We start from the raw sequence: 14,099 nt of genomic DNA on the forward strand, positions 1-14,099 counted from the left end.
GTTGTCGTTTTATGTGTGGTTTGAAGTCGGTATAGGGTACTGTCGTTATATGCACCGTGTTTGTGAGTGCAGCAGCGGCCATTTCATCTGCTGTCTCATTTCCTGTGATCCCCGAGTGGCCCGGGACCCAACAGACAGTCACCTCAAGGTGTGCGCCACATGCCGACATAATTGTCCCAAGAACAAGATGGATGGTGTAATTTTTGGATTTGTTTCGGGATGATAATGCCCGTACAACACTTAGTGAATCAGTGTAAATGACAGATTTTGGAATATGACATTTGACAATGAGATTCACAGCAAGAAAGATTCCATAAGCCTCTGCTGTGAAGATGCTACAAGTTACATTCATGGTCTCAGAAACTTTAAAATTGGGTCCGTGCACAGCACCTGACATGGCAGAGGCAGTTTTGGAGGCGTCGCTGTAAAATTCTGCACACTGGTACTTTTCCTGCAGTGACAGAAAGTGTTGCAGAATCGCATTTCTCGGTACCTTATTTTTATCGAGTTGGATGAAAGATAAGTCACACGACACAGTGCGAAGGTGTGATGCTGCTATAAAATCAATGCAAGATGATTTCAAGATGTTTAAAAAAGAGACATTAAGTAAAGCCGCCGCCTCTCTCACTCTGTGAGAAGGGAGCAGGAACGGATGGGCGATTTAAAAAGAGCTGTGTCATGGATGTATCCATAAAAACAGGTTTAAAAGGATGGTTGTCGATTGATGATATTTTACAAGCATATAAAAGATCAACATAAATTCGCTTGTACTCCAGGCACCATTTGTCACATTCCACATACAGGCTTTGGACAGGGCTGGTACGGAAAGCACCACACGAAAGGCGAAGCCCCAGGTGCAGCACTGGGTCGAGCATTTTTAGCGCTGTTTTTGTGGCCGACCCATAGATAACACTTGCGTAATCCAAACGAGACCCTACCAAAGCAGTATAAAGGCGCAGCAGGAGTTGATTATCTGCACCGTATGATTGGGGAGATAGGACTTTCAAAATATTCATTGTTTTTAGACATTTTTGTTTGAGTTGTTTGATGTGAGAGATGAATGTTAGTTTTTCATCCATCACCACACCCAAAAACTTGCGTTCCTTTTTAACAGGAATTGGGTTACCATTTAGATTTATTTCAGGATCGGGCCTTACTCTGTGTCCCCTTGAGAATACGACACAGGTACTTTTCGTGGGATTAAGTTTGAAACCATTTTCGTCTGCCCAGCGAGAAAGTTTCTTTACCCCAAGCTGGACTTGACATTCACATATGGATATGTTGCAAGATTTAAAAGATATTTGTACATCATCCACATACACTAAACAGGAGATCGATGGGGGCAATGCTTTCCGAAGCGAATTCGTCTTGACGATAAACAGCGTGCAGCTCAAAACTCCACCTTGAGGCACGCCATTTTCTTGAATGCGAACTCTTGACAGTGCCGACCCGACTCTGACACGAAATGTTCGTTTCGACAAGTAACTATCAAGAGTATTCAACATATTACCTGTTACACCATAGGATTTTAAGTCTGCAAGAATGCCGTAATGCCATGCCGTATCATACGCTTTTTCGGTGTCAAAAAATATGGTCATGCAATACTGTTTGTGTATAAAGGCATCTTTAATGTACGATTCTAATGCAACAAGCTGATCATTTGTGGATCGCCCTACCCGGAAGCCTGCCTGGCAGCTCTCGAGAAGACCATTGTATTCAAGAAAGTACATGAGCCTCCGGTTAATCATCTTCTCGAAGAGCTTGCACAGGCAGCTTGTCAGGGCTATCTTGCGGGACAAGAAGGGTCTTTCCCTTCTTTCAGAAAAGCCACAACTATGGCCTCCCTCTAAAGCCTTGGAAGGTGCCCCGATAGCCATATTTGGTTGTATAGGTGCAGGAGTGTCTCAAAGGTGTCTTCGTGTAGGTGTTGAATCAGTGTATGTAATGTTGTCTGCACCTGGAGCTGAAGGTTTGCAAGTGGCAAGAGCAATCTTCAGCTCATGGAGTGTAATTTCAGAGTTGTATGCAGACTTTGACTTGTTCTCGTCGCGTATAGGCTTCTTTTCGGCAGATGATGTGTGTTGCATGAAAGCGTTTGTGTAGTGTGCAGAACTAGACACGTGTTGAAAGTGTTGTGCAAGTGTGTTAGCCTGATCTTCCAGAGTGTCCCCTGTCATGCTAACCAGGGGCAGGCTATGTGTGTGTTGTCCTTTTAGTTTACATATTCGGGTCCATACCTTGTGGGTGTCCGTGTATGAATTTATGGATGTGAGAAAGGCGCGCCCGCTCTCCTTTTCTGCCTCACGGCGCACACGCTTACCTTTGCTCTTTTGAAAGAAATAAGGTTAAAACTTGTGGGGTATCTACGGAGGATGCCCCACGCCTTGTTCTGGGCTTCCCGCGCAAACCTGCTGTCGTCCTTCCACCAGGGCCTTCTCGGGTTGCGCGAGGCCACAGAGGCCTGGGGAATGGACTTTTTGGCGGCGGCGAGGATGTGCGCTGTCACGAGTTGGGTTGCCTTCTCTACAGGTAAGTGTGTTATGTATGTGTAGTGTAGTTGAGATGTCTCTGTGAATGTGTTCCAGTTTGCTCTTGCTTCTATAAACTTGCAATGGGAAGGGGAACTGTTAGGGCCTTTATCTATGTATGTCAGTGAGGTAGGGAAGTGGTCACTGCTAATGGGTTAGTGCCAACATCCCACTCAAGCGATGGAAAGAGTACTGCAGAGCCAATAGCAAAGTCAAGGTTTGAATAAGTGTTGTGTCCTATATTATGCTATGTAGGCTTGTTTTTGTTAAATAGGCATGCTCCTGAAGATATTATAAATTTTTCGATTAGGTGACCTCGGGCATCCGTGCGGAGAGAGCCCAAAGGGTGTTGTGTGCACTGAGGTCGCCTATAAGAAGGAAAGGTTCTGGTAGCTGATCTACAAGGCCCTCGAAATCGGAGCTTGAAAGCTGGAAATCAGGAGGGATGCAGATGGAGCACACTGTTATTAGCCTATTGAAAATTATGGTTCTAATGGCAATAGCCTCAAGGACAGTCTGTAATTGGATAGGGTGGCATGCCAATGATTTTCGGGCAATGATGGCCACACCACCTGCCGATGTACCACCACCATCCCTATCCTTCCTAAATACCACGTAACTATTCAAGACATTTGTGTGTTTGGAGTTTAAATGTGTTTCTTGCAGACACATCACACTTGGCTGATTGGAGTGCAATATTTCGTAGACATCATCAAGATTTTTAAGGAGGCCTCTACAGTTCAACTGGATGATATTTTCTCTTCCCATTATGCACATTTAAGAGCTACTGGAATGTGTGTGTAGGTTCATGTTTTGTCTATTGGGGCTTGTATTCTTGGAGCTGGTTTCTTTGGCTTTTCTGTTGGTTTGGACGCCGCAGCCCGTTCCTTTCGCAGTGATGCAGACAGGTACGGTCCGACAACCATTTCCTCATCCGTACCTGCCAGGTTCGCCGCAATGGCATTAGAGAGATCTGTCCCAGGAAGAGGGGGGGGGGGGGGGGAGGTGGAGGAGGAGAGATACAAAAAATTAGTAGCAACAGAATGGAATGATCTACATTTACATGAATTTCCAATTTAGTTACATTAAAGTAGGAGCTGAACTGTTTCGTCCTTCAAGAAGCCCTGGGAATACTGTCAAGCATAACACTGTTCGTTCCTGCTACACTTCGCCAAAAGAACGCGACTGAGCTCGGATTGTGCGAGAACTTGATGCTCGGAACTGGGGGCAATTTTGGTTTACCATGCTGAAATGCCTCTCGCATTCAGCGTTTATGTGGTACTGACCAGTTCAACTTGCGCGCATTGCCAACTTTGCTTTACAAGTTATTACGATGTCCAGTGGTGTAGGATGCGATTGGGTTCTCAGGTAGCTCCAACGCAGTGTGGCTAGACTGGGAGAAAAGTGTGTGTACGGGTGTGTATTCGGGAGATTTTTGTTTCAACCGTACAATCGTACAAAACCATCAAAATCCGAGAGTCTCCCGGATAATTCGGGAAACCTGGCAGGTATGCTCATCAAACGTTCTGGGGGTGTCCGGCGGACCGGGCCCCCTGGACTTTGCACCCTTTTGGGTGCCTTTGGTTCCAGCCGCCAGCGCTGCGGACGGGGCAGGCGGCGGGGCTTGGATGAGAGCTGCTCTGGGCCCACCCGTGTCCATCTCCTCCGTGCCCTCAGGTGTCCCTAGGGCCGGTGGAGAGGAACCAGTGAGAGCGGCAGAGCTCCCAGCGGCGATCACAATCGCCACATCCGCTGAAGTCGCCACACTGGGCGATTCCTGACCACTCTGGACTACCGAAGGCAGTCCGGGGAAAGACGGGGCCCCCACAGCCTCTACAGGTGTTTAGAGGCAGCAGGTGGCTGCTCTGCTGGGGGCTGGGAGAGCAACACATCAGCAAGAAGGCTGCACTGTGTCGCCGTGCTGACCAAACGCCGCCCCAACCCCCGGCGGGCAACGTCTGCGCACGATGTGGCCGAAAGCAGCTTGTGCTTTTGGCGCGCCTCTGGATAGGTGATGTTTTCATTTACTTTCGTATGGATTATTTCCTTTTCGGCCTTGAATTGTGTACATGCATGCGAATAAGCAGCGTGCGGTCCGCTGCAATTCGGGCACTTCAGGGTGGTGCTTTCATCATCTTCTGAAGAGTGACCCGTCTCAGCACATTTGGCACATGTCAACTTTCCTCTGCATGATAGGGTTCCATGGCCGTATCGTTAGCACTTAAAGCAGTGCCTTGGATTTGGGACATACGGCCGTACGTTGCAGCTAAGAAAACCCGCTTTGACCTTTTCTGGTGGAGTTGTGCGAGCAAACGTTAGGATTAGATGCTTTGTCAGAGTTTCTTGATTCGCTCTCCGGTTTACAATTCGTTTCACCGCAGTTACACTTTGAGGTTGGAGCGCCTCAAGATCTGCCTCCATCTCAGACTCTAGTTCTTTCTCTGATGTGACTCCTTGCGAGGAGTTGTGGGTTCGGTTTGGTGTCACAGTGAGAGTCAGGCAACGTCGTCTGCTTCAGTAGGTTCTCACTCTGATTTTTCCTTTTTACTTCCACCAGTACATCACCTGATGCGAGTTTCTTAGCATCATAGTCTGAACCAACAACAGACTCAATGCATTTCGCCAACAGAATGACAGACTTCTTGGCAACGGGAGTGGTTTCTGCAGAGTGAATGACAAGAAATTTGTGGAAATGTTCTGATTTACCTTTAGCTAGTACTTCGGTGCGGCCCCTTTTAGGGGGCCGATCATTGGATTGGGGGGATAAAGAAAAAAAACCATGCGATATTGGAAAATCAGGGGACAGGGATACTTTCTTCGCTCGGTTTACCCTGATGCCGAGAGAGGTCCCAGAGCTCCCTGCCTGGTAAACAGACAGGGAGCCCATCCGCCGGAGCATGACCTGGGCACTGACGGCCACCATTTGTGGTTTCTTACCCTTCACCTTTCAACTCCTAGCCACGGTAGATTACAGCGTGAGTATGGGGGCTCGGGGTCCGCGGTGTCGCCAATACCGTCACCAAGATTACTCAAGGTGCCCCGTGCGGGGAGCCTATTGTGAGTGCTACAGCTTCTGGAACAGTACAGTTCATGGGTGTTGGGACTTTGGGGGCCGTACAAGCTACATCGGTCCTTGCTTTGCTGAATCCTGGAAGCTGTGTAACTTGCAACTTTCATGGAATAAAATTCTGCTCTAATTTGACATCTAGATGGATTCCTCTCTTCGTCCATGTGCATGGGGGGGGGCCACCTGTGTCTTGCTATGTCTTGGCTATGTCTTGCCTGATGCGCAGTGTATGGGTTTAGAAAGAATGGTCTTGAGAGGAGGACTCCAGCAGCACCTTAAGGGAGTACTGACACAAAATTTTGAAGGCGAGATAACTTCGGAGGTAGATTGGCGTGAACACACATACATCGTCTGCAAAATATCAGCGGAAAATATAACCCAGAACATACTTAAAATCAATTTTAAAGTGTGCGAAACGCAACCAAGCAGCCAGCGGGGGAACTTGCGCAATCAACATTTTTTGGATGTGGAGTAAACAAACATCCAAACACATCACGAATTTGTGTTGGCCGCTTCCGCATTGCCAGCATTTCTTGCCGGCTCGCCGCTTCGATCGGAGGTCGGAACTTTTGCTCTCGAGCAACGAACGATCCAATTGTTGGCGGCAAAGGCGCCGGGACTTAGTTGGCTCACCGGGCAGCTGGCCACAACCTAAGTTCTACAGCGAATGCGGGCACTGTATTTTTATTGCTTTTTATTACACTGGACGCAAAAGCATGCCTGGGACACGAAAAGTGCACTGAGCGAGCCGCACGGTCGCTGCGCAGGCGGCGGCCACAGCCGCGAACTGCCGCAGGCCGACGCAGGTAGCTCGAGTGATAGCTTGTTATCACTGCACGAAATGGGACTCAAGTCCCACAAGTCCCACCAATGGGCTCCAGTCGCACAAGGTCGCCCATACGAGAAATGGGTTAATGATGCGATGGCGAATTGCATTAAAAATCGTCATCTGCACCGCTTACGAGAGCGGCAATCAAATATCTGTAGGCAGATCGGCTGGCTGCTCCCAGCGTGCTTCTCCCCACCCACTGCATCGAGCGTCGAGCGTGCACTTGCGGCGCCTGCATCACATCCACGGTCGGTTTTTAATTGAGCGGCTGACGAGACCAGTACTAGGGGCATTAGTAGAAACTGCCGCCGACGCAAAATCGACAGTGTTACAGCAGCTCTGCTTTGTGATATCCATCCAACAGTCACGTGGGCAGCATTGTTTATACGATGGTTTATACCCAATCCCGCCTTTCTCGGCACCCGCTGAAAGCATAACTGCGACTGGCCGCATTAAAAACCTCTTTAATTAAACAACCGTCGCACACTGAAGCAAACGGGATTTCTACACACGATAAACGGGTCATTAAGCGACTTATTGCAGAAAAAAAAAACAAGATGCAAAATTTTTGTGTGACTGCCCCTTTAAACGGGGCCATGCAGACAAAACACAAGTTTCGTTCATTCGAAAGATTGGCTCGTTAGAATCACACTGACACCACTATATATAATTGCATAATTATATAGTATACAATTATATCATTACCTATATAATTAGGAAAAAAGGAAATGGCCAAGCGATCCAGTAGCTCATTTCCTGCAACAGAACCTATGATGTCATATGCTTAGCTGTGCGATTTGCTGAGGCCAGCAAAAGCAAACGCAAATTAGGCAGGGCTTATGAGCTTGCCGAACGAGCTATTTGCGCTTAAATATAGTGGACATTCATTTTGCAGCAGTAAGAATGGTGAGGTAAACAATGAAAGTTGCGAAAATACATGTAAACATAGATGTACCAATGCGCACTGCTGTAGGTACTGGGTGCACTACGCTTGTTCTAGCTGCACAGCAGTCCGCCGCTTTGGAGTTGTCTTACACGCCACAGCCAATTGGCGCAAGTGATGATGTCTTATGTGACCGTTTGTCAAGCGTACTTCATGTTTCATGAAACGACTACTTTCTACAGCAACAAAAGCAAGCCAGGTGCAAATAAAGTCAAAAAGAAAATAACAACAGACAACAGTATGCGGCTCAGTGTGTAGCGTGAGAGGATGAGAGGACTGACGGAAGATTAGCTCGTTAGACAGAAGATTGGAAGAGAGTGCGAGAGGACTGATGGTAAGCAAGGCTGCAGAGCTTAATGACGCATTGGAACTTCGTCTGAATACCCGCAGATGGCAGACGTCACGAAAACACATGATTTGGTGGGAGAATCAAAATCTTAAGCTAAATTTATTAATTTCTCAGTGAATACGGCATCGTTTGCTGCCGGACAAGCGCAGGGGGCACTACAAAACATGAAATATTTCGAATAAAACAAACTTGTATTTTGTCTACATGGCCCATTTAAGATGGTCCCACCTAACATGGTACAGTTCAGGAGCGACCTCTCCACCCAAAGCACTTCACTTTGATTCTATAAAGACATGCCCAAAACACTCTGCGTTGCCCCTGGCCATTGGCCTGAAGAAAGCATTTGACCATGCCAATTATGACACTATGCTCAAAGAACTAGGAAACACCACGTGTGGAGACCGAATGCACAACTACGTGAGAAACGCCCTCCAAGACGGGCATTGATGACCATTCCACCGCTTCTTTCGCACATCTACAAAAAGGCATACCCTGAAGAGTGGCTACTTTGATGCTCAAGGTCCACAAAGAACTTTGAGAGAATCCAGGCATAAAATTTCCTCTCTAAGCAGGTTGTATGAAAATTTCCTCTCCAAGCAGATTGTGTAACCTGTTAGATCAATAAAGGGAACCCAGGCCACATTTAAGACAGCTGCAATAAGCACTGAATGGAGTAGAAGAGCAGCCTCGAATGCTCCGGAGAAAAGAATAGAACAGTTGGTGCTGCACAATCTCCAATCAAAGCCCCCCAACCATACAAACAACCTGCGGAAACCGCAACATACAACGCGAGCCCTTCATCTTGTTCTCCACACGCAAAGTGACAGTGGAGTACAGAAAGCTACGAAGCACAGCCGTGTGAGCAGACCTTACACATGATGAGACGAGTGCTAAATAAAGGGCACAAGAAGACTCACTTGCCCTACCTCAGGGACGCCCTCGTTAACATACACACACCGGTTCTCAGGCCCCCTACACAAACATCCCCGAACCGTGGAAACTTAGCTGGACAGATTAATGAGCAAAGCAACGAAGCTTGCCTCGGGAATTCCATTCTGAACCAGCACAATGAAGCTTATGGAGTAGAGAAGACCTGTTCATAAAACAGTGCTTAGAGCACTTGCATAACAAACGCCATATAACCCAATTCCTGTGCACAAAATTTTATAACATGCCCCTGCCCTGCTGACGAATGGAATTTGACACCCACCAGTGTGCTTCTGTGCATAGAAAACCGAGAAGCATGTTGAAGCCACCTTGCCACTGGCTCATGCTGATGCCCTGCCATTGTTGGGTGCATTGTCTCCTGCACCTTGCGTGCCACATTTCTCTGGTTTGCATTGGTTGGTTCGTTTGTTTCTTGTGACTCTGCTAGGTGTCTGTGTTTTTTTTTTTTATCTTTATACTCTTGCATTGTAGTTTTGCTGTACTTTTCTTCTCCAAAATGTGAATACAGACAAGCACAGACTTGTGTGCTTCTTTCATTGTGCAATCTTGTGCTCCAAAAAGTTGCCTCCCATCCTTATTGCCTCGAAATTAATTACTAGAATTTGTCTTTCTTTTGCCTATCTCACGTCATCTTTGCTGGTCTCCTGTAGACAATGGAAGCCAGTGTGACAAGCACCATAAAGGGGCTGTGCCCCATAGGTTACATCACAGACACGCAACTAGAAGCTGCTTGCAAGAATTTCACTTCCGCAAGCACCTATGCACTGGCACTGTGCAACTGGACAGGGCAGGCACAAAGCAAATGTGTGGCCACGCACACGCCCGTGTGGATCAGTGGCAAGACACAGCTGGGCAATTAGGTGACAGTGCAGACAAGGCAAAGGATCTGGATGCATCATCATTCAAGAGGCACGACTCAGAGCGATAGGGAGCACATGGAAAAGTGTGCCAAAAATTGCAGTGATGACTCAAGCGAGAACAAGATACATGGAAAGAAACGTTGCCTTGTCAGAATGCCACGACTACTGTCCTTTTAGTGTCCCGTAAGGTTGCAACAAGGGCTGAGAGCAATTGCAATTTACGAGTGCCTCCTTGCAGTCTGCTATGACTCCATCCTTTGCCTCGAACGCTGCAAACAGAGAGACTCGGTGTGCCCGCTATGGACTCGTGGCAGCACAATGCCACAGTGGAGTGGCTGCCCCACAGGAATGCCACAGACAGTGATGCCTTTCCCACTCACCCACGCGCCAGTGTTTTGCCCCCTTCCCTGTTTTCTATCCCTGCAATCGTGCACATTCACTGCGTAGCCAGCAAGTGCAGAGCATAGAAGGAGCCCACCGAGTAGAACAGGGACAGGCAGCATGCTGAGTGGAATGAGCATGCCAGAGGCAAGGACGCAGACGCACCGTGTCCTCTTCAGCTGAGCTGTAGTGCTCCTCGCTGTCGCTGCTGCGCCCAGGCCCCGGGCCCTGCACGCAGAGGGGAACTCCTCAAGGCCACGCTTACGGGCCGGCCGCAGGCAGGCTGGCGGCAGACACCTTCGCCCGAACGCTACTCCCAGTGCCACACCCTCGTGCTGATACCCCTCTGCCATCGCTGCACCTCAACCCTTTGGCCCACACACATGTTAGCTTACCTTCTTCCAGCTGCCGTTGTGTGGCAGTCACCGTTTTGGTGTAACTGCACACATTTCCACACCTACAAGTTTTTTTATATAACTTGTATCAAGTCTCAAAATTGGAAATGGTTACTTTACAGCAATAAAGTACTAAACAATTATCCCGGGAAGCATATTTCATCTGACCCTATCTTATATTTTGGCTAGTAACAAAACCAAAAGGTAACAAAACTAAGGTAACAAAACCAAAACTAAGGTAACAAAACAAAACTAAGGTAACAAAACCAACTTTTCAACGAGAGAACCAAGGCAAAAAATTCTCAATTTCAAAAATGTGGAGCAGTGTATGAAATTATTATTAGTGCACGTGGTTTCTTAACACTTTAAACCCAGAGTGTCAAGAGCAAGCGACCATGCCTTTCAAGTGTTGTGCTGCTCACTACACCCTGCCACCGGACCGTCACTGCCAGCGGCAGGCTCGTGTAGCCACAATTCGGCTCTGCCCCAACACTTTTACGGCAAAACCCAATCTTGGCGCCGGAAAAAAGCTCTCAAGGTGGTCCTTTCAGTGTCCGTCACGGAGACAGTACGCTGGAACACAGCCACCGAGCAGGCAGAGCACGAAAGCTCCAGTCCTGCTCTTCCCACGTTCGCCAGAATGGTGCAAGCTCTTACTGCAAGGTACACCGCGTGCTAATGTAAGACATATTGTCAAGGGAGACCCCAACGGAATGCACAGCGCCTGAGTGCGTATGATAAAACGTTGAATGCCAACCGTTTTACCAACACAACATACCGCAGGTCTGACTTACAAAACAACGCGGGAAACGAGACTACATACATGGTGCACAGACACAGCGCTGTGTCCTTTCTGCAAGCACAGTGTCTGTGTGTCCTTTCTGTTTCCAGCGCTGTTTGGTAACTCAGTTATGCACCAACTGACCTGCCTTCAATCCATGATACCCCAGGTACTACAAGGTGCAGGCAAGTGGGCCGTATTGCTATTTTTCGTGACAGGTTGCACGGTTGTCGAGGCATCTTTTAGTATGGCCAGCATATGCCGTACTGCATGTCAGCGGAACCACTCCAACTGCACAGTCGGCAGAAGTACAGTGTACTGTGGTAAGGCCAAACTGGAAGACGCCTCAACGACCGTGCAACCTGTCACGAAAAATAGCAATACGGCCCACTTGCCTGCACCTTGTAGTATGTACAGACACTAGCCAGTCTTTCAAGAAATAAAGATTGTGGCTAGAAGCCGAGACCAGACCTCATGCACAATCATAGAGGCACACCTTATTGAAAAGGAAGGCAATAATTTTGTATGCGACCTGCCGCTGCGTTTGCATTGAAATGAGGTGGCATTTTTGGACCTTTTACAGACTGCTAGGCTGTTCGATGTGTCTTCTTCAAATAAACAAAGTTGAGAGTGAGCATTCGCATGTTTTGTGTCCATTTCACTTTTTTTTTTTTTTTCCTAGGAATCGTGAACAGCAAGCCTGTTTAAAGGGCCATGCAGACAAAACGCAAGTTTGGTTGATTCCAAAGATTGACTCATTACAATCATACCGACACCACTTTTAATGTAAACCTCGCTCCAAAAGCTATATAATTAGGAAAAAAGGGAATGGCCATGCGACCAAATAGCTCATTTGCCGCACTAGAACCTATTATTGGCAGCTATGCGATTGGCTGAGGCCGGAAAAAGCAAGCGCAACAAATAGCTCATTTGCCGCACTAGAACCTATTATTGGCAGCTATGCGATTGGCTGAGGCCGGAAAAAGCAAGCGCAAGTTAGGCAGGGCTTATAAGCTTGCAGAACAAGCTATTTTCTCTTAAATATAATGCATATTTATTTTATAGCCTTAAGAATGGTGGGGTAAACAACTGTGATTACGAAAGTGCAAGTAAACAAAGAGGTACCAGTGCGCACTACTGTTGGTACTCCGCGCACTATGCTTGTTATAGCTATACAGCAGTCCGGCGCTTTGGGGTTGTCTCACACGCCAGTGGCTGGTTAGCGTAAGCGACATTGTCTTACGTGACCCTGTTTGTCGGGCATACCCATGTTTCGTGAAACGAGTACTACCGGCCTTAACAAAGACAAGGCAGGTGCAAACATAGTCAGAAACAAAGCGAGGGCGGGCAGCGGTGCTGCATAGTATGGTGGCGCCAGCTAGGAGAGCTGATGGTAACAAGACCTTCCCAGTCTGCTGCAGACAAGACGGCATGCTAACGTTCAGTTGAAGACCTGTCCTTGTTACGTCATCACAAACATCATGAAACACACAATTTGGCGGGACAATCCCAGTTTTAACTTAAACTGATTAATTCCTTAGCCTGCACATGACATCATCAGAACCCTTTCTTATGACCGACTTCCAGCTTTTTTTAGGATAAGTGTGCTGCCTAAGCCATCCTGGTGGATCACAAACATGGCGGCTACGCTGACGTCAGTGCAAGAATTGTTAGCTGCCGGACAAGCGCTGGGGGCACTATAAAACACCAAATTTTTTGGGTAAAACAAACATGTACAAGGGTTAAGGCTTGGGCGAGTTGGTACATGATTATAAAAGGGGAACAGCGCAAACTCAGACAAGACACAAGAAGAAGGAGGTGACAAACACGAGCGCTGTTTGTCACCTCCTTCTTCTTGTGTCTTGTCTGAGTTTGCGCTGTTCCCCTTTTATAATCATGTACAGTAGAATCTCGATAAACGGAAATCGCTTAAACGGAATTGCCGCTTAAACGGAACAGTAGCCTGTTAGTTGATTGGTTTTGTATTCAGATAACGTAAAAAAAACTTTCAGTAATCGGAACTAAAACTTCCGCATCACCGTGTAAACGGAACCAGAAGTGGAACTTCTTGTGAAATCCACTGGCATGAGAATCAGCTTTTTACGGTTCCGGCTGTTTCGTTCTTGTTTTTTTTTTTTCTTCCTCCATGCTTTTTTTAGCCTTGTTGGCCTCGTAAGCCTCGTCTCGTAAGTGGTTAGCCGTGTTAGCGCAACGAATGCAACATCGCAGTTCATGTTCCAGTCGTTCGGTCTTGATTCTAGACACCGAGGCTACAGGGCTCACTTCCTGTCGCCTCTTTCGTGCCATCGTTGTGCTATTTGTCCTTCATTACCCCGTTGCCGTCTTCTAAATTTGGTGGCTCGTAAGCACTCGCGAAGTTGAGGCCTCTAGCCTCCGTGAAGATGCAGTTGCAAGGACTCAAACAAAAATAATTGACGCATTTTGTAGTGCACAGCGACTCATTGTTGCCAAATCAACTTTGGGAATGCCGTGCCTACGCTTCTTGTAGTTTTCTTGCTTTCTGAAAAATATCAGCTACAGCCACTTTCCAGTGGTTAGAGTTCCATGAAATGCCCTTAGAAGTGTGTACGCACATACATTTGCACCTTAGAACATCTCTCTCAGTAAACGGAACTCCTGTTAAACGGAACTAATTTTTCCGGTACCTTGAAGTTCCGTTTATCGAGAGTCTACTGTATTTTATCTGCATGGCCCCTTTAGTACTATCTTCTATATCTCTTGCGCCAAATTCCTACAGTTAATATCTTACCTAAACTTTGAAGCGGCCCGGAATGCCCTCCCAAAATCCGAGAATATGTTGAAACGGTAAACAGGACAATAGTGATTCCGATTACAAGAGGTGACGTTCACAGATGCATGTCATTCAAGCTGTGAGACAAACCACAGTGAACGGCTGCAAATTAATTTCCATCTGACCGCGCCTAAACATCCGGACAGTCCATTTTAGCACTCGTGCACTGCAACCACGCCTGCTTTACCCAGCGATAACCATTTGAG

At 47.3% G+C, this 14,099-nt stretch overlaps 1 protein-coding gene across 2 annotated transcripts in view; it reads right to left on the bottom strand.

Annotated features, from left to right (window-relative positions):
- LOC144154796 (uncharacterized) overlaps positions 1–14,099 on the bottom strand; it is a 111,718-nt gene that overhangs the window by 97,162 nt on the left and 457 nt on the right. For both annotated transcript variants that reach the window (XM_077685898.1, XM_077685897.1), the window contains exon 2: positions 10,071–10,133. In XM_077685898.1, coding sequence (XP_077542024.1) covers positions 10,071–10,133 — 63 coding nt within the window. The remainder of the gene's footprint in view (positions 1–10,070; positions 10,134–14,099) is intronic.

Source organism: Haemaphysalis longicornis, unplaced genomic scaffold, assembly GCF_048455015.1.
Source record: "Haemaphysalis longicornis isolate Haplotype H1 unplaced genomic scaffold, Haemaphysalis longicornis Haplotype H1 scaffold_93, whole genome shotgun sequence".
Taxonomy (NCBI): domain Eukaryota; kingdom Metazoa; phylum Arthropoda; class Arachnida; order Ixodida; family Ixodidae; genus Haemaphysalis; species Haemaphysalis longicornis.